This window comes from Pongo pygmaeus, chromosome 9, assembly GCF_028885625.2.
Source record: "Pongo pygmaeus isolate AG05252 chromosome 9, NHGRI_mPonPyg2-v2.0_pri, whole genome shotgun sequence".
In the NCBI taxonomy this organism is placed as follows: Eukaryota; Metazoa; Chordata; class Mammalia; order Primates; family Hominidae; genus Pongo; species Pongo pygmaeus.
The window spans coordinates 58,669,143-58,688,581 of NC_072382.2; the positions used below are offsets into that span (position 1 = coordinate 58,669,143).

The 19,439-nt window shown below is 49.3% G+C and overlaps 1 protein-coding gene across 7 annotated transcripts in view; it reads left to right on the plus strand.

The window, feature by feature from the left end:
- The window catches only part of ABCC8 (ATP binding cassette subfamily C member 8), an 83,984-nt gene that overhangs the window by 41,440 nt on the left and 23,105 nt on the right, over positions 1-19,439 (plus strand). For 4 of the 7 annotated variants that reach the window (XM_054438741.2, XM_063671112.1, XM_054438740.2 and 1 more), the window contains 7 exons: positions 3,225-3,265; positions 4,505-4,650; positions 6,783-6,888; positions 6,982-7,164; positions 7,513-7,588; positions 8,301-8,406; positions 18,506-18,541. In XM_054438741.2, coding sequence (XP_054294716.1) covers positions 3,225-3,265; positions 4,505-4,650; positions 6,783-6,888; positions 6,982-7,164; positions 7,513-7,588; positions 8,301-8,406; positions 18,506-18,541 — 694 coding nt within the window. The remainder of the gene's footprint in view (positions 1-3,224; positions 3,266-4,504; positions 4,651-6,782; positions 6,889-6,981; positions 7,165-7,512; positions 7,589-8,300; positions 8,407-18,505; positions 18,542-19,439) is intronic. The other 3 variants (XM_054438743.2, XM_054438742.2, XM_063671113.1) reach the window with 1 other exon arrangement.

Here is a 19,439-nt window from a genome sequence, read left to right on the forward strand (position 1 = left end):
CTCCCCTTTTTTGCCCACAACTTGCCTACTCTGGGCCTAGAAGCAGTTATTCTCTCTCCATATTGGCCTTTGATTTGTGCTGAGGGTCAGCTTTTGGCTCCTTCTTCCTCAGACAGTGGAAACAATGCCAGCTCTGTGGCTTCTGCCCTGGGGGCTGGGGGTGAGGCTTTGGGTGCCACTGCCTGTGGGTTGCTGGCTTAAATGACAATTCTGTTCATTGGTGAGAGCCCAGGCCATTAACACCTACGCAGTGTTATTGAAAGAAGAGAGGTGGGGGTGGAGGGGAATTAGTCTATCCCAGCTAGAGGGAGGTAAAGAAGGCTAGTTAGTTCTTGGAGCAGCTGCTTTGAGGAGAAAATGCATAGCTTTTGACACAAGAGGAAGATCCAGAAAATTATCATTGAACATATTAAAGGTTATTTCTTTTTCTTGTAAACACACACACACACACGCATACACACACACACGCGTGTGCGCGCGCACACACACACACACACACGCAGCTGATGATTCTACTCTCCCAGCCCCGGCCCTGAAGGGGAACCAGAACTCCCTGCACAAAGGCTGTCCATCAAGGGGAGGGTGAAAGAAGTGGAAAATCACATTTGCATTCTTTAGCGTCTCCATACAACAGCCAGAACTGGGCAGAAGCTAATTATATCAGAAGCATACTCCATGTTGCTACATCAGCTTTGGGATGTTCATTTTTAAATTTATTTATAGCTTGTCTCATTCCTCAAAGGAGTTCAGGCAGCTACAAAAATAAAGACAATAAAATTGAAAAAAATTAAATTAAAAAAACCATGACCAGGGAAAATGTGCAGTAGAATGAAGTGTCAATTATCACATTTTCTGACTGCAAAATCTCCCCCACAGCTGATGCACCATCATTTACTAAAACAGCCCCTCTTGTTGGACGTTTCCAGTGTATTTCGTTTGGGATGGTTTGTTGCTGTTGCTGTGGTTGTGGTTTTGTTTTATTGAATTTTGTGTTAGCTGCAGCTAATACCATCTTGCTGATGGCTTTGTGCTGCTCTTGAATGATTACTCAGGATAAATTCCCTGGAGACGGATTATAGGATCAGAAGGTCTGAACTTCTGTGTGGCTCTAGCTACAAAGCACCAGATTGCTTTCCAAGAGCGTTGTAGCAATTTATAATCCAACACTCAGCCTATTTTTTGGCTGGGAGTCAAGCCCCAGAATGTGAACGAGAGGTCTTGGCCTGGAGCGGGGGCTGAGGGATGGGTGCACAGGACCCCTCCTTATTGGTTATTTGTGGGGATGGGCCAGGAGGAGCAGAAGAGAGGCCCCTGCCCTCCCAGTTGCTCCTTGGAGTGACTGGCCCCATAGGGGAGGGGCAAGGCTACCTCACATTTAGAACTATGTAGTTGGTGATGGTCAAGGTCCTAGGTCTGATGGGCATCCTCCTGCCTCTCCTCCTCAGCCAGTAATGGCTGCACTATGTCCTGTGTCCCAGATCTGGGTCCCTCATGCTGTGGGAACACCAATAATACGCTGTTTCCTGCTGGAAACGGTGCGAGAGGGCTGTGGCATGGTAGTGGGCCCTGGAAACCATCCAGCCTTCATGAGGAAGAGCAGTTAAAGCACAGGCATGTATGATGTTGGTATTCATTAAAAGCCTCATGGGCAGAGAAATTCGCCATCTGCCAGGGCCCAGCCATACAAGGGCTCCAGCCATACATCCTCCAGGAGACTGGGACCTCTCCAACTGCAGGAGCCTTACCTTCCCCATCAGATTAGGAATTCCCCAAGGATGGGGACAATGTCCTTCCCATCTGCTTGAGAACTTCTAAGGGGCATGTACTCTGTCTCCCCATTGTATCTGGAACTTCCTGGGAGCATAGCTCCTGTCTCCATCCTCAGACTGGGAATCCCCTAAGGGCAGAGGCCATATCCTTCCACCCACTTGGGATTCCCTGAAGTTGGGGACCACATCTCTGATGTACAAGGCTTTGTATGTACTGACTGCTGCAGGATTCTTGGAGTAAATGGGCAGTCAACTTCTTGGAATGGTATTGACCATCTGGACTTCATCAGAGTGTCCAAGACTTCGCCATTCATTAGACAGGGGCCATGTGCACAGGCAGAGCCCTGGCCTCTGGCTTCTGGCTCCTGACTCCTGGTCCCTCTGCTTTAATTTGTCTAATGGCAGAACCAGACTCCTTTCTGGGCTGCCCTGGAAGAGGATCCTTGAATGAAAGAGGATAGGATGAGAAGGTGGCAGCTGGCATGGTTACCTCTTATGCCATGGGGGGGCTGCTCTCTCTGGAAGTTTAGGCCTAGGGTCAGGGCACTGTTGAGCATTTTATACCCTAGGCCAGAGGAGGGGTGACGAGTGGAGCAGGGCTAAGCTAGTAGCCCATGAGGTATGACGTGTAGGCAGCACCTGGGGCTCATGGAGCCTGTTACCCATGTTATCTCCTCTGACCTTGGAAGGAGCTGGGGTGTATGAACAAGTATTTATAAGTTTACAAAAATCAGATGAGGAAACTGAGGCACGGGGAAGGTAAATGACATGCCCTAGGTTACACAGCTTATAAGTAACAGGGATTCTGCCCTTCTGTCACACCAAGTCCCACTCTCTTTTCTTCCTGAAGTCCCTGTGACTCATCTAAAGGCCACACATTTAACAGAATAAGGAGGAGGCCTCTGTTGCAGCAAACCAGCTACCCCACCTGCACACAGACTCTAAGGGACATCCTGCTTTAAGCTGTCCTTAGTTACTAATACCTCAGTGAGAATGAGTTTGAAATTTTCTCAAGAGCCATCGGAGATTAGGAAGCCTCTAAGCTTCATAGAGAGCCTGGCTTGGGGGGACACAGGAGCCAAAGGCAGAGGAAGAAGTGGCAGCTTGATGCCCCCAGAAACACGTGTTCCTGGCCTCACAGTTGGCCACAGACAGCCAACTCTCCCATCCTTCTCCCACCACTTTCCCGTGGGGCTAACTTCACCCTGTCCACACAGAGTGACTTAACAGCTTAAGCCCCAGAGTCGGGGGCCAGGGTACCTGGGACAAGAGTCCTGAGGGAAATGGGGTGAGGAACTGGAGGTGCCACAGGGCTAGAGTTCTGCCCCTAGCCTACTGGAGCTGTGCCCCACAAGCTGGCCCCACTGGGCTGCACTGCCTCCAGCCACCCTGGGCATCTCCATGTGTAGCTGTCACGCTCCTCCCACTAAACTCCTCCCTGTGCTTCCTCTGCAGTTTTCATGAACACGGCCATCCCCATTGCAGCTGTCCTCATAGTAAGTGGATCCTTTCTCCATCTCTTGGGGGTAGGGTGGAGGGGGAGGGCGTCTGCAGTGACAGGCTGCCCAGGTTTGGCCTTTCTGCACAGGGGCCTCAGAAGACAGGCTCCACAGCCAGACTGAAAATAGGATCGAAAGTTTATAGAGGGTGCGGCCCCTCCCCAACTCCAGCCGAACAGGGGCCTCTGCCTCCAGGCCTGGAAGATCGGAGGCTTAGTATTTAGAGAAATTAAACTTTCTTTTAAAAAATAGCTACCAAATTTTTAATTTTTAAAGTGAAACGTGCATTGTAGAAGTGATAGGAAATCCAGAACAGAAAGCGCAAAGAGAATTAAAATCACCCATAATCCCACTGGTAACATTTTTAATGTGTTTCTTTCCAGTCTTTTTTAAGGCCTATGATATGTCATTTTCTACAAAAATAGGAATGTGCTGTGCATGCAGTTTTGCAACCTGCTCTTTTAAATTTAAGAATATGCCACACACAATTCTCCATGCCATTAAATATTACGATGGTGGCTTTCTAAAGCAATTTTGATAAAAGCTGTGTGTGAGCTGAGCCATGGGGTCAGGCAGCGTGCTCCTACAGAAAGGCCTGGGCCCCTAAGAGCCTGCAGCCCCCTCACCCAGCCTCCCATCCCCGTCTTCTGTGATGGCTGCAGTTCCTTAAAAAGATCTACTTATTTCCCCCGGGGCCAGTGTCCCTGAGCCGTGTAGAGTTCACAGCCTGTCGGATACGCTTGGGAATTCACTTCCAATGTGATTTATTGAGCTGGTTCCTGGCCTGGCTCCTGGGGGAACTGTGGGTAACAGAGGCCACTGAGCCAGCCAGGTGGCTGGGGCACAGCACTGCGCAGCTTCGTAATCACTCTGTTTACATTATCCCAATGAGGACTGGGGAGATGAGCACCCCGCCTGCTGTCTGCGGAGGGGGCCGTGCTGACCTAACCCGAGGTCTCCTCCCTGCTTATTCCCAGCCAAGGCTGGGCAGGACAGGGAGTCTTGGCCAGGACAGGGAGGGAGCAGCCCCTGCTCTCCAGCTTGAAGTCCTGAACTTGTTGGGGACGTTTCCATGAGATGACTGTGGGGATGATGAAGGTGTCTCCAACTGAAAGATCCTCTTAGGAGCCCGCTCCCTGCCAGCCCTCTCATTTCCCTTCCAGTGCTGAGCGTTTCCAGTGTGGGAGGGACCCACACCCTGGGCCACCCTGGCCTCACTTGTGCCTCTGTCCACAGACCTTCGTGGGCCATGTCAGCTTCTTCAAAGAGGCCGACTTCTCGCCCTCCGTGGCCTTTGCCTCCCTCTCCCTCTTCCATATCTTGGTCACACCGCTGTTCCTGCTGTCCAGTGTGGTCCGATCTACCGTCAAAGCTCTAGTGAGGTGAGGGGAGGGTCCGGGCGAGGGCACTGGGCAGGCAGGTCCTGTGTCAGCCTCAGGGCTTGCTCGAGTGACAGCCAAACCACAGCCGTTTGGTCCCGGAACACACCCCCATTGCTGGGCCTCGCTGTAGCTGGTCCTGGTTGGTCAGAGGGACATTGGCCTGTATGGTTTCCCAGCTTGCCATCCCTGAGCAAAGACTTGCTTACATACCTCCCAGGAGAGGGGACTCACTGTCACTTTCACGACAACTTAAGAAAAAAAATCAGTGTTGAGCCAAATGTGGAATCCTCCTAAATTCTACCCACTGGTCCTAACTTCACCCTCCAGAGCCACCAAGAATGAGGCCATCCCTTCCCCACGTGGCAGCCCCACAGATGTCAGAAGGCATCCACTGTGTCTATCTTTCCCAGGCCAAGTATCCCCTACACTTTCCACAGCCCCTGAGCCCTCACAGCCTCAGCCAGTGAAACAGCTTCCCCCAAGCACTGGGTCCTGCTCTGATTGGCCCACAGCTCTTGGAGGCTCCCGCTTCCAGGCTCTAGAGCCTCATGGGGACTCTGCCACTGTCCCAGAGGCATTGCCCTCTTGGGAATGAAAGCCTGAAGGTAGAAGGCTGAGGCTTTGGCTGGGAAATGCCCTATCCGGAGTGAGAAGATGTCCTCGGGCCTCTGAAGTAGCTCTGGCTCCTTGAAAGCAAGAGCCTGTCATGCCTCTGTGGAGGGCTGGCTTGTCCTTACCCATGGCCAGAGAACCAGTCAGTAACAAATGTCCTCTGTGTCTTCAGCCTTGAGGAAGGTGACACCCCTGTCTTATGGGACCCTGGCAGGTCCTGGGAAGCTGGAAGGAAGGAGTAGCTGTTGGAATGAAGTAGCTGATAGAGAGGGTAGCTTGCAAGGGGAGGCTCTAGCATGGGTTCAAAGATGGAATGGGGCATAACTCAGCAAAATTATGCTCTAAGGAGTATCTGACCGGGGAGTAGCTGGTTAAACAGGGATTAGCTCCCATTTCCACAGTCAGCTGTGCTGACTCAGTTTCTTGGCCAGGGTGTTGTGGGGTGTGATGATCACCCCTCTTCCCACCACCCACTCTCCAGCCCTATGATTCTGTGTAGAAACCACAGATTTAAGAACGCTGCACCTGCCTGAAAACTGTTGCACTGATCCCAAAGCATTCATATTTTCAAACACTCTGGATCCTACTGTTTCCAGGAATGGAACACCAGAGTAGCAGAGGCCTTTTCAGTGAGACAACTCAGGCTCTGGCTGAAGGTGGGCGCAGGACACTACCTGAAGCTTCACCCCAAGAGATGAGGGCCAGCTCCACTCTTCCCAGTCACCGCCTGCAGGGGAGAGAGGCTGGACAGGGGATGAAGGCAGAGCCTGGCGGTCTGCCCCTCCCATCTAGGAGGTGGCACACAGAAAGGGTGACTCCAGGCCACAGCTCACTTACACCCCAGAATAACCTTGCCTTGAGGGTGGGATGGCTTGTCTGCCCCAGGCCTGTTGGACATTTAGCAAAAGAGAAGAAAGGGGAATACAAACAATCCTGAGCTTCCCAGAAAGCTTTCACACCTCCAGGATGGGAGAGAATGAACTGGAAGAGTGAAGCTTCCAGTGCTTCCACAGGGAAGTCTGGACAGGGGAGAGGGTAGGAATAGCCGCCTCCCCCATGAGTAATGACACCTCTCCCAGCAGGCTGTTATGGGGATCCGATTACATAATGCTACAAAACAGTTAACACAGTGTCTGGCATATAGTGTATGCTCACAAAATACTAGCTATTGATTCTTTACCAATCCTAGTCCTAACTAACCTTAACCCCGACCAATCCAACACCAACCATCCTTCAGTCTAATAACCCAGACTAACTAACTTCAACATTAACCCTAAAACTAACCAATCTCACCTCCAATCCAGACCCCAGCCTATTCCAGCTGACTGGTCAACCCTAGCAAACCCTGGTAACACCAATTGCCTGCCCCCATGCCCACTGGTCTGCCCCCTTCAGTGTGGGCTTTGTGGGACTATACTTCAGCCCTAAGATCCTTCTCAGAGCTCTCTATCAGGCTGCGCCCTCTCCCCTCCCCTCTGCCCCTGGCAGGGGTGAGGGGTGTCTCTGTGCTTCCCAAGCAGCGTGCAAAAGCTGAGCGAGTTCCTGTCCAGTGCAGAAATCCGTGAGGAACAGTGTGCCCCCCATGAGCCCACACCTCAGGGCCCAGCCAGCAAGTACCAGGCGGTGGTGAGTGCCCGGCCTCCCCTTGCTACTCCCAGCATGGTCCTCTAAGGCCCAAAACTTGGGCCTGCTGTGTCGGACTTCTGCCTTTTTTCCCAGGAAGAGGGGCTCCCTTCCCTACACAGCTCCCAGCCCAGTGGGTCCTCACCTCCAAACCACCCCCAGCCCCTCAAGGTGGTAAACCGCAAGCGTCCAGCCCGGGAGGATTGTCGGGGCCTCACCAGCCCACTGCAGAGCCTGGTCCCCAGTGCAGATGGCGATGCTGACAACTGCTGTGTCCAGGTGAGTCCTGCTGCCCCATGCCCGGCCACCCAGCACCAACTCCCAGAGGAAGCTCAGCACCTGGAAAGCCAGAAAGCTGCATGCTTAGTCCTCTGCAGAGGTCACCCTGCCCACCTATATGGTCCATAGGAGTCCAGAAACCAGGGACCACCAAGTGGGGGGACCCCCAGCCTTAGGCAGGGGTCAGCATGAGAAGGCCAGTCTCCCACTCCCCTGCTCTGGAAGTGATCCAGGGGCTGGAATCAGTGTCTTTTGGCTTTCATGGAGGAGGGGAAGCCGGAGACTATTCACACCGGGAAAGGGCTGCCTTTCTGTTCTCTCTTGGGCGGTGGGACGCACCTAATGAAGATTGTGGGAGGCTACTTCACGTGGACCCCGGATGGAATCCCCACACTGTCCAACATCACCATTCGTATCCCCCGAGGTATGGCCCAGTCCACCCCTCCAGCATGCCCCTCCCCATGTCCCACTGAATAACACGGAGATAAAAAGACAAAGCTGCATTTATTGAGTACCTACTCTCTGCTCATTCTTGGTGGATGCCCTGGGTATATTAGAGAAGGGGAAGGCTACATTCTAGAGGCTTCTGTGTGCTGGGTGGGAGTGAAGCACTAAGGACAGGGTAAAATTGCCAGCCTTAATGTCAAACCATCCATTGCAGACAGTATAGATAATGCACAAAAAGATCAGAAGTGGGTAGCCAAGGAATGCAAGTGGAAGAGGTGGGGTTTCTGAGAATGGACAAAGTCCCTGAGGCCATGAGGCAGGAGGATTTTCTGGCAGAGGCAGCCATGAGCAAAGTATGGAGGTGGGTTGGAGGTGGGACCCAGGATGGCGTTTCTTGGGACCACAAGGAGCCTGGGCTCATACTAGGAGCATGGGAAAGGAGAAGCGAGTGCTTAGGAAGGGTGGCGGGGCAGGAAATCAGAGAGGGGGAAGGACCTGGGGAGCCAGAGGAGGATGTTGATTTCCAGAAGGAAAGGATTAAAGAGGGAGAGGACTTGTTGGGGATTCAAGGTAGGAAGAAAGAAAACAGGGGCCCCAGGGTTGGGTGCATCTGTCTGTCTGTCTTTCTGGGTAATGGTTGTTCAGACTCCCCCGGCCCCACTCACATCTGCCACCCTCCCTCCCTGCAGGCCAGCTGACTATGATCGTGGGGCAGGTGGGCTGTGGCAAGTCCTCGCTCCTTCTAGCCGCACTGGGAGAGATGCAGAAGGTCTCAGGGTCTGTCTTCTGGAGCAGGTAATACATGTATCCTCAGGGCTCAGTGGAGGGGAAATCTTTCGACCATCCTCCTCAGTTGAGGATGCACACACATTTATTGGAGGGCCCACTCTGTTCAGTGAGGACTCAATAAATGCTGCTAATACCCATCATCATTGCTAGTACGTATTCAACGCTTACTATGTGCAGGTTCTTTGCTAAGTCCTTTGCATGCATTATTTCATTTAATTTTTATGATAACTAGCAAGGTCCATACTGTTCTCAATTCTCATTTATAGAGGAAGGTTAAACTATTTGTCCTAATTCACACAGCTAATAAGTGGCAGAGCTGGAATTGAAACTCAGTTCTGTCAGACTCTGAATCCCATGGTTACTCAGATGCACGGCAGTAATTTCCCAGTGCGGGAAATTGCAACACCAACATTCGTTTCCAGCTTGGTCCTGAGCTGCACTGACATACACACCATAAGTGGGTGTTCTGAAGAGCCAGATGTAACCAATAAATGTTGGTTTCTGGGCAAAGATCACTGTCTTAATTAAAGAGCCAGAACCCCAGGCTGAGTCAATCATGAATCTATTATTTATACCCACCTACTTCCAAGAAGCACTTGAAACTAGTTGATAAAAGATTCATGTAAAAATCAAAACCACAATGAGATACCATCTCACACCAGTTAGAATGGTGATCATTAAAAAGTCAGGAAACAACAGATGCTAGAGAGGATGTGGAGAAATAGGAACACTTTTACACTGTTGGTGGGAGTGTAAATTAGTTCAACCATTGTGGAAGACAGTGCGGTGATTCCTCAAGGATCTAGAACCAGAAATACCATTTGACCCAGCAATCCCATTACTGGGTATATACCCAAAGGATTATAAATCATTCTACTATAAAGACACATGCAGACATATGTTTATTGCAGCACTATTCACAATAGCAAAGACTTGGAACCAACCCAAATGCCCATCAATGATAGACTGGATAAAGAAAATGTGGCACATATACACCATGGACTACTATGCAGACATAAAAAAGGTTGAGTTCGTGTCCTTTGCAGGGACATGGATGAAGCTGGAAACTATCATCCTCAGCAAACTCACACAGGAACAGAAAAGCAAATATCGCATGTTCTCACTCATAAGTGGGAGTTGAAAAATGAGAACACATGGACACAGGGAGGGGAACATCACACACTGGGGCCTGTCTGGGGGTGGGGGGCAAGGGGAGGGATAGCATTAGGAGAAATACCTAATGTAGATGAAGGGTTGGGTGATGGATGCAGCAAACCACCATGGCATGTGTATACCTATGTAACAAACCTGCACGTTCTGCACGTATATCCCAGAACTTAAAAGTATAATAAAAGAAAGATGCATGTAAAATAAAACCCTTTAAAAAGGTAAGAAAATAGGAGCTGAGAAATGAAGAGGGTAAAAAGATGTTCAGCAACCCGGGCAGAGGACAACTACAGCCATCAACATAAAACCTGGCTCTGTGCCTTCTGGTAGCCAAGGGAAAAAGGGATCTCTGGGCTTTGGAGTACTCATTTAGGAATAAAAGTTGCAGCCAGTCAGCAGAAGGGCAAGCTTTCCCTACCAATCATTTCTAGGGGAAAATTATTCAAGGTGTCAGGTTTTTCATAAGCATGAGTACAGAACTGAGCAGGGAGAAAGACTTTAGGCCCAATGTCTGAATATCAACATGCACCCCTGTTTCCTGCATTTCCAAGATGTCCCTGAACGGTGTATCCAAAAGATGGCAAATTTCCCTCCTCAGTGGGGTCCTGGGCTAGCAGATGAGCCCCTTGGGTTTCCCATCACCTTCCATCAGGGACTGTGATGTCTTTGGGGGTGGAGGGGTCTTTGCCTCCATTCGCCATTTTATTTGGGAGATTTTTCAACATAGCCTGACTGGGAAGGCCCAGGTATTCGGTTTGAGATCATATTGCCTTATTCCGACTGCCTCTCCAGCCTTTGGAGGGAGGAGCCCTTTTCTGCTGTCCAGCTGCATGTCTGCAGCAAGAAGACAAGAGTCCCCAGTGCACTGTGAGCTGAAGAAAGTAACCAATATTTATTGGGCACCTCCTATGGGCCATGCCCTTTGCTAGGTGCATTGTCAACATGATCTCATCAAGCCTCCTACTAAGTTTAGGAGGGGAGTGTTGTTACCCCATTTCACAGAAGTAGAAACTGAGGCTCAGAGAAGTTGGGTGACTTACTAGTCAGTGTGTGGAGCAGAGACTCTGCCCATGTTCTTTCCCTCAAACCTGATCACTGCTGGGGCCCCCAGGGCCTAGTCCTAAGGGTTATTGTCCAAGCCCCATGTAGTGGTCAGGCTGGATCTGGGCCCTCCTCCAAGGCAGGTCTTTTCCAGAAGGATTGCAGGGCTCAGACACTGGAGCTGCCCGTGCCTTGACCTGCTCAGCATGGATGTCAAAACCCACTCTGAACTTGGTCCCTTTGCCCTGCTTTCTTCTCCTCCCCCACCCTCATGCCCTCATGTGGCATCGTGCCTGCCTCGGGAGCTCTCCTTGTCCTATGCAGATGAAGCAGGCATGATTGGCAGGGGTCAGCTCTGCCCTGCCTCGGTCCCCACCTCTTCTCCAAGCTGTGCCAACCCTCAGGGTCTGACTGCTGCCCCTCTCTCTTAGGAAACCTCTGCCCCAGCCCAGGGAACACAAGGAGCCTCTCCAAGGCAAAGGACCCTAAGCACTTCTTTTTTTATTATTTTTTATTTTATTTTAGGTTCTGGGATACATGTGCAGAGTGTGCAGGTTTGTTACATAGCTATACATGTGCCATGGTGCTTTGCTGCACCTATCAACTTGTCATCTAGGTTTTAAGCTCCACGTGCATTAGGTATTTGTCCTAATGCTCTCCCTCCTCTTGCCTCCCACCCTCCGACAGGCTCGGTGTGTGTTGTTCCCCTCCCTGTGTCCACGTGTTCTCATTGTTCAACTCCCACTTATAGTGAGCACATGTGGTGGTTGGTTTTCTGCTCCTGCCTAAGCACTTGTTATAGGCCAGGCACTGTGCAGGCACCTCATCATCTCAGTCAGTCTGCACCAAACTCTGTGCAGTAGATATTATTATATCCTCATTTATCAGATTGGGAAACTGAGGTGAAGCAAGTTGCCCAAGGCCACCCAGCTGTTAAATGGCAGAAGTGGGATTTGCATCTGGGTGCTCAAGTGCATTGGTTTGCCACCATGTGCTCAAAGAGAAGGGGCACAAGAGCATCATGAAGAAAGCATAGCTAGCCTGACAGTCCAAAGGCCAGCAGCCGCTGTGGCCATGACTCACACACACCTGCCTCCTCCCAGAGCTGCCACATGGGTCCTCACAGCTCTGTCCTTATCAACACTTACTCTCCTTAACAGGTAGCCTAGGCCCCAGCTCCCAGCTCTGTTCGAGGCTCGCAGAGGCGCGGTAGTGAAGGGGTCTCATTTCTCCAGGATCCTCTTTGCTCTCCCACCCAGTCCTGGTCCAGTTTCCCTTTCAAGCATAGTGAAGTACATTTGTTAGCTTGCAGCCAACTCTGGGAAATCATGAGAATTTGTTCCCAAGTTAACTCATTCTCCAGCTTCCACAGTGACGTATTCACTCACCCAGTTGAGCGCCTAGTGTGTACTAGACCCTGTGACAGCAACAGGAGTGCAAAGGTGACTAAGACATGGCCCCTGCTTTTTTTTTTTTTTTTTGAGACGGAGTCTCGCTGTGTTGCCCAGGCTGGAGTGCAGTGGTACAATCTCAGCTCATCACAAGCTCTGCCTCCTAGGTTCAAGCGATTCTCCTGCTTCAGCCTCCCGAGTAGCTGGGACTACAGGTGTACACCACCATGCTGGCTAATTTTTTATATTTTTAGTAGAGACGGGGTTTCACTATGTTGGCCAGGCTAATCTCAAACTCCTGACCTCATGATCCGCCTGCCTCAGCCTCCCAAAGTGCTGGGATTACAGGCGTGAGCCACTGCCCCTGGCCGGCCCTGCTTTTAAGGGAGGGGAGAGGAGACCTGGGCCTTAGAAGAGCACAGAGGAACCACAATTGACTCTGCAGTCAAGGAGAGGAGGCTCACTGCGGATGTGGTATTTGAGCCTTGAAGGATGAGTGTGGTTTCATCAAGTAGAAAAGGCAGGGATGGGAGAGGGAGGTGGTCCAGGCAGGGATGATGGTGTGGGCAAAGGCTTGTTGATATTAAAGAACATAGTTCTGTGCACCTGGAGTACTAGATGCGTGGGGTGCATTATGAAAGATAGGACTGAAGAAGTAAACTTGGCTTAGATCCCATGTAGTAGGTCTGAGAAGTAAGATTTAACCCAAAGGTTGCAAAAGAACCATGCTTGTGATAAAGGATGATGGATTGGGGAAACAGAGAAAAAGACAGACAGACAGACTGCAGGAAGGGAGGTGTTAGCAAATTATCATAACATAGTGTGAGGTGTGCATTAATATTCGCTCATTCCAACTATTGATCGAGAAGAGCGGCAGGTACTGGGTTAGGAAACAGCTTGGGCAAATGCATGTGGAAATGAGAGAGATGTCAAGATGCATTGTAATAGCAACCTCTTGAAGATCTTAAGTTGTTTCTGGTTCACTGATTTCGCAAATGAATTCATTTAGCAAAAGCACTATGGATACAGTGCTTACCTCTAGGAAGTAAGTTTTAGCCCAAATGCTGCAGAAGAATCATGCTTATGACAAAGGATGATGGACTGGGGAGAGAGAAAAAGAAAAGACAGACAGACTCTAGGAAGGAAGGTCAGTCTGGAGCTCCTTATAGTGGCTAGGAGGAGGAGTCTAGGCAGATATGACTCAATTAGCTTCATCTGCTGTTTGTCTCTCAAAATCTAGACATGTGCACTGCTCTGGCTGGCCCACCTATCCTGGGCATTGAGTTAAGTGTGGGGGCTGTGTTTTGAGAGTCCCCCTCCATTACTGGCAGGAACTCCACACCTCAGACATTGAGCCCCAGGTCTGCAGGGAGAAGACGTGCTTGCAAAGTGAGCTAAAAGCAAAACAGCCTTTGACCTAGCAAGCCTTCCCAAGTCTGCGTGCCTGCAGCCAGAAGTGAAGGTGATGCCAGGCTGCTTGCTGCTCAGATGCTTTTCAGCCATACCCAGGCCAAGACCTGGTAACCAGGCAGCCAGAAGGAGTTCCAGGAGGCACAAGGCAGGAAGTTTGGGGATTAGGAGGCACAGAATAGAGAATGCTCTGGGGAGATGGGTGCTTTGCTGGTACAACTGTTCATTTATTCCTCCAGTGACCACGTGAGCAGTATGGCTGCACACACAGGCTCTGCAGCCAAGCTGCCTGGGTTCACATGTGGTCTCTGTGCTTTGGAAAATTTCATAAGCTTTCTCTACCAGTTTCCGTTATTACCCATGAGATTCATGTGAGGATTAACCTAGCACGTAGTAAATATCCTATAAATATTATTATTCAACAGTGTACTTCTTTGCCAGGAACAAAATTCCCCTGTTCCTCTTTAAATGTCCTCCAGTCTGTCTCCTGGGAAGGATTCTTGTGAGCTCCCTGGGGACAGGGACCATATTTTATTTGTCTCACTGTATCCATAGTGCTTTTTGCTAAACGAATTCACTTGCTAAATTAATGAACCAGGAACAACTTAAGACCTTCGAGAGGCTGCCATTATAATGCATCTTGACATCTCTCTCCTTTCCACCTGCCTTTGTCCGAGCTGTTTCCTAACCCAGTATTTCACTACTCCTCTTCTCCATCAATATTTGGAATGAGCAAATACCATTAGTGCATACCTCACATGGTATTATAATTATTTGCTAATGCGTCTGTCTCCTCCATGACTCTGAGCTCCTTGAGGGATTATTCCATGTTGTATCCCAGGTGCCCCATGCAGATGTGTATTTTGTGCACTGTTCTGTGTAGGCTACAAAGGAAAAGGCCTAGCACCTGCCCTTGGGGAGCTCACCCACCCAGAGTGGACAGAGGTGTGCAGACAGAGCTGCAGGGTGGGCACGAACGGTCCATCTGCTGAAGTCCTGCAGATGCAGCCCCGAGCTGGTCCCTCACGTCAGCAGCCTGGCTCCTGGTCTCAGAGAGAACTGTGTGGTTCCCAAGCATTCGCTTTAGGAATAATCACCTGCCCCTCCCTGGCTGTCTGCTTCAAGGAACTGTCAACCTGGGAATTTGCAAACTCTCTCTTTAATCCTTAAGAGGAAAATGTTTTGGTAAAAAGTCAATATTAGCAGATACACTCGGGTGAAATTCTTTCCCTGGAAATAAAGAATAGAGCCATTAATATCCACAATAGAGTGATTTTAAATGCCCCCAGGGGGTCAGCAGGAACCAGGGCCCTGAGGAAAGGATCAGCGTGGGGAAGAGGCTCCCACTTCCCTTTGAGGAGCTGCACATGCAGTCTCACTGGAGCTCCCTGCTGCAATGCTGTTGCCTGTGGTGGTTGGTGTGGATGCTGCCTGCCAAGAACCCTGATTCCCCAGGAAGAGAGAAAAAGGCTTCTCTCAGGACGGCCCTGGTCCCATCTGCCTGTACAATTCCTGGAGCCTTTGGGGAGCTGAAGTCAGGGGCTCAAGTGCCCCTGGGTTTCCTGGAGGAGGCAGGTGTGGTGAGACAGCTGACAGACAGGAGAAGGGATGCTCTGAGGAGGTGACCATCCAGGCATGGGAACCAGATGGCCCCTGGCTATAGTCCTGATGCTGCCACTTGCTAGCTCTGTGACCTTGAGCAGGTTACTTCAGCTCTCTGAGACAGACTCACTGTCTGGACAATGAGTAAAACCCTACCTTTCCTCTCTCAGAGATTTGGCGATGGGACCCAATGAAATCAATTGGAAAGGACGCTGTGGGTGAAAGGTAACCTTTCAGAACAGCGACAAGCCTGTCTGGGCAGGATGAATGGGCTGTGGAGCCCTGTATATCCTAGCTCACTCTTTGAACTTCAGTTTCCACTTCTTCCCTTTTTATTTATTGCCGGGGTCTTAAATGAGTGTTGGGGGTATTCGATTCTCCCTCTGCCTGTACTTTTGGGGCCAAGCACTGAGCTGAAAAGACAATTCCTCCTAGTTCTCCAAGCCTACAACCTGCCCCCTAACCAGCCGTGAGCTGTAATACATTCTCCAGTGTCACTGTGAGGTTTGTGCCTTCACCCCCATTTTATAGATCAGGAAACAGAGGCTCCTCCAAGTAAAGGAGCTTGCCTCAGATTTCACAGCCAGTGAGTGGAAAAGCCTCTGGGATTCAAATGTCAGAGCCCATATTTTTCCTACTTCTCGCACCTGTTATCATATGCTGCCTCTTCCTTTAACCTACAGTTCCCTCCCTTCACCTTCACCATCTCAATCCTTCCCACTCTTTAAGGTTCAGTTCAGCTATGACTTCTTCTATGAGGCTCTACTCATTTTCTCAGATTTCTTCCTCCTCCAAATTTCTTTTAAAAATTATGTTTTTTCTCTGATTCTAAAAGAATGCACATTACGTTAGAAAAGATACACAAGCATACAGAAGATAAAAACCACCTAATATCCCATCACCCAGAAGCTTCCAGTTTTTCTTTATGCATTTGCATATGCATTTGTGTATACTTTTCCCCAAAAGTTCTCTGATACTTTGTCCTACTTTTCTTTTAACCCTTGTAACTTCCTGACTTCGGTACCTTTCTGATTTGCCCTACCAGATTGTGAGCCCCTGGAAGGCAGCCTCTGCGCCCTGATTCAGGTTGCCACACATATGCCAGCTCCTAGTGGGCTGGAGGGAAGGACATGCGGTTGGGGAACTGGAAGACTCATGCTTTCAGCTGTGTGCTTCCTCCCTAGAGTGCAGGCAGAGGAGGAATCAAATGCCCTCAGCACTCTTGTAAAGACCAGAGCAATCAGTGAGAGATGGTGCCTGCCAGACATACCATTTTTTACTTTTCAGCTTAAAACAGATACAAAGTTGGGAGAGGCTCATTGGAGGAGGCTTGGGGCTACACTGGAAAGAGAAGCACTTGGATTCACACCCCAGCTTCCCCTCTTCCCAGCTCCATCACATTTGCAAACTCTGAGTCTCAGTATCCTCATGTGTAAAATGGGGATAGGGATTATAGGGTTGTAAGGATGAGATGATGAGTTGTTTGCAAACTACTTCTCACAGTGCACAGGGAAGGCCAGCAATGAGAGCCAGCCCCTCCCTTTCTTCTTTCCAAATGATTAATATATCTGTTACCAACCTCCACGCATTATATAGCTCTGTCATGTGCTAAGCACCATGGGGCCTGAAAAAGATGTTCTTCCTGCCTTAAAATTCCACTGGGGATGAACGAATTACACAGGAGCTGATTAGAGAGGAAGGTAGTCCATTATGAGGGCTAATTGAGCAGTGCAGACAATGTTGCAAACTGAGTTAGGGCCCGGAGAGCTTATTGTGTGCTGGGGTCCTCAGGGATGCCACAGATGCATCAATAACCACCTCTGCTACTCTGGAAGTAGTCACATCAGGAAGACTCCAGAGATAAGCTTATCCGGGCTGTGGCCGCAGAGCTGGAATTTGTAAGCTTTAGGTTTTTATGTCTCATGTTACCAGCTTGTCTGTAAATTGTAAATTACAGCAATCTGATGGTTAGGGAATGTGAAGTTTGGTTGGGTTAAGAGAATGAAATGAGACCACAAAGATTAGAGAACAGGAAAAGAGGGGACTGGGGACTACATACCCATCAGAATCTCCATTCAGTCCTGACCCTCAGCAGGAGGGGGATTTCATCAGGCTCATTTCCATCCTTGATTTTGTCCATCCTGGTTCTCCTGACAAGGGGCATTTATCAGAGTTATGGCATGGGAAATCACAGGGGAGTAATGTACCATGACATTTAAGAGTATGAACTTTGGAGTCAGAGCTATTTTCTCCACTACTTACTAGCTGTGTGACTTTGGGCAAGTTACTTAGCCTTTCTCTGAGCCTCACTTTCTTTATCTGTAAAGTCAGGGCAATCAAAATAAACCTCCTTCATATGGTTATTTTGAGCTTTATAAAGAGGCAATACTGGCTGAGTGTGGTGGCTCACTGCCTGTAATCCCAGCACTTTAGGAGGCCAAAGCTGGAGGATCGCTTGAGCCCAGGAGTTCAAGACCAGCCTGGGCAACATAGGGAATGAGACTCCTGTCTCTACAAAAAATATACAAAAATTAGTCAGGCATGGTGGTGCGTGCCTGTAATCCCATCTACTCAGGAGCTTAAGGCAGGAGGATCGCTTGATCCCAGGAGGTGGAGGTTGCGGTGAGCCAAGATCATGCCATCGTACTCCAGCCTGGGCAACAGGAGTGAAACCCTGTCTGAGACAGAGAGAGAGAGAGAAAAAATACTACTATGGTGCTTATAAAAGTTCAATAAATTTTAGCTGTTTTTAGTATTACTAAAGTAAGATCTGTGTGAAAATAAAGCAGATTTTTCCCCCCAAACGTTCATGTCAGAAGTATATATTTCATTGGCAAGGGGCTGCTTCTGGAAGGTTGAGAGGTGTCCTGGGGGAGGGGATACAGCACTGGCAAAATTGGCATCACAATTCAAGTCACCTCACTCAGTGTTTTTTAAGTTATCATAATCCACAGTATGAAAAGCATTTGCCATTACAGGCCACTATATCTGTGCATTTATAAACAAGAGAAAAAATCACGAAAAATATAGTACCACCTGCAGTACACAACTGATTTCATCTATTCTTTTCTTTTTTCTTTTTCCTCAAATGCACTTGCCGCCTACTTATTCCATACCCAATGATTGGGTCCCTATCCACAGTTTGGAAAACACTATAAGAAATGATTGTGTCCTCTCACTTTCCCTCTCTGAGATTTAGTTTTCCAACTATAAAATTCTCCTGATGCCCAGCCAGCCTTACTGCTGCTCTGAGTCAATGCCAGGAACGCTGATTTAGCACATGCTATTTGGAGGGTACCCATCCAGGTGCTGTGGGAGGGACAGAGATTGAGAAGAGTGGTTTCTGACCCCACAGAGGCCATTTGGAAACCCTGGGAATGGGTGGGAGGGTGGCGGGGACGGGGGAGGGATTGCTTCTCCCCTAAGACTCAGCGTGATGGAAGGGCAATGGAGTGGAAACTAACTGATGTTGGTCTGTCCCATTTGTGTCCCAGCATCCTTCCTGACAGCGAGACAGGAGAGGACCCCAGGTACAGCCTTGGGACTGGGTCAGAAGTGGGTCCCAACAAAGGGAAGGGGCAGGTTGGGGGTGGGGGACTTGTGGGTGGGTAATGCTGAGTATGGATTCAGGGGTGTGCAGCCTACATATTTTCAGAGACATGGGGCTAAGGCCTGCATTCTCATTGAGGGCAAAATTTGGTTCTTGGGGGCAGAAAGCACTTAGACATTGCAATGCTTTGTGGCTGTCCAAAGTACCAAACAAATGCCGGTGTATCTGTGGTGCTGAAATTTCGTGGTTGATGGAGTCAGAAAATAGATTAGTGATTGCCAGGGGCTGGTGGGAGAGAGAGGGAAGGGACTGCCAATGTGTATCGGATTTGTTTTGAGGAAGATAAAAATGTTTTGGAATTAGATAGTGGTGATAGTTGCACAACCTTGTGAATGTACTTTTAGTTTCAGAGGTTTTCTAAACCTCTGATTTTTTTTAAGTGACAGGAAAGACAGAAAAAAGTGTATCTAAAAAGGCTCTAGGGGTGATAATGGAAAAGAAAGTTAAGAAATATTACTGTAAGAAAAAGAGATGGGTGTCCCTCAGGCCAGGCAGAAAATTCAGTCTTGTTGCTTTATGTTCATGTGCAAATCTAAAAAATCCAAGTGATATAGATTAATGACGCTCTGAGTCCCTCAAAACCTTCCCTCCCCTTACCTCTCCCAAAAACATTTGAGATACCCTAGAGGTGGTATGAAGTCAGGATGGGAAGGTTGGCTTAGCTTTGTAAATAAGTTTAAACCTCTGGCCTTCGCTCTCCAACACCAAAGAGGCTTCACTTTGCTATATTTTCTCTGCCCTTTCTCCCTCCTTGTCCCCAAGTGTCAGTATGTGATGACAGGCTCAGCCTCTGTAATGGTAGTGATCGTATTTCTTGA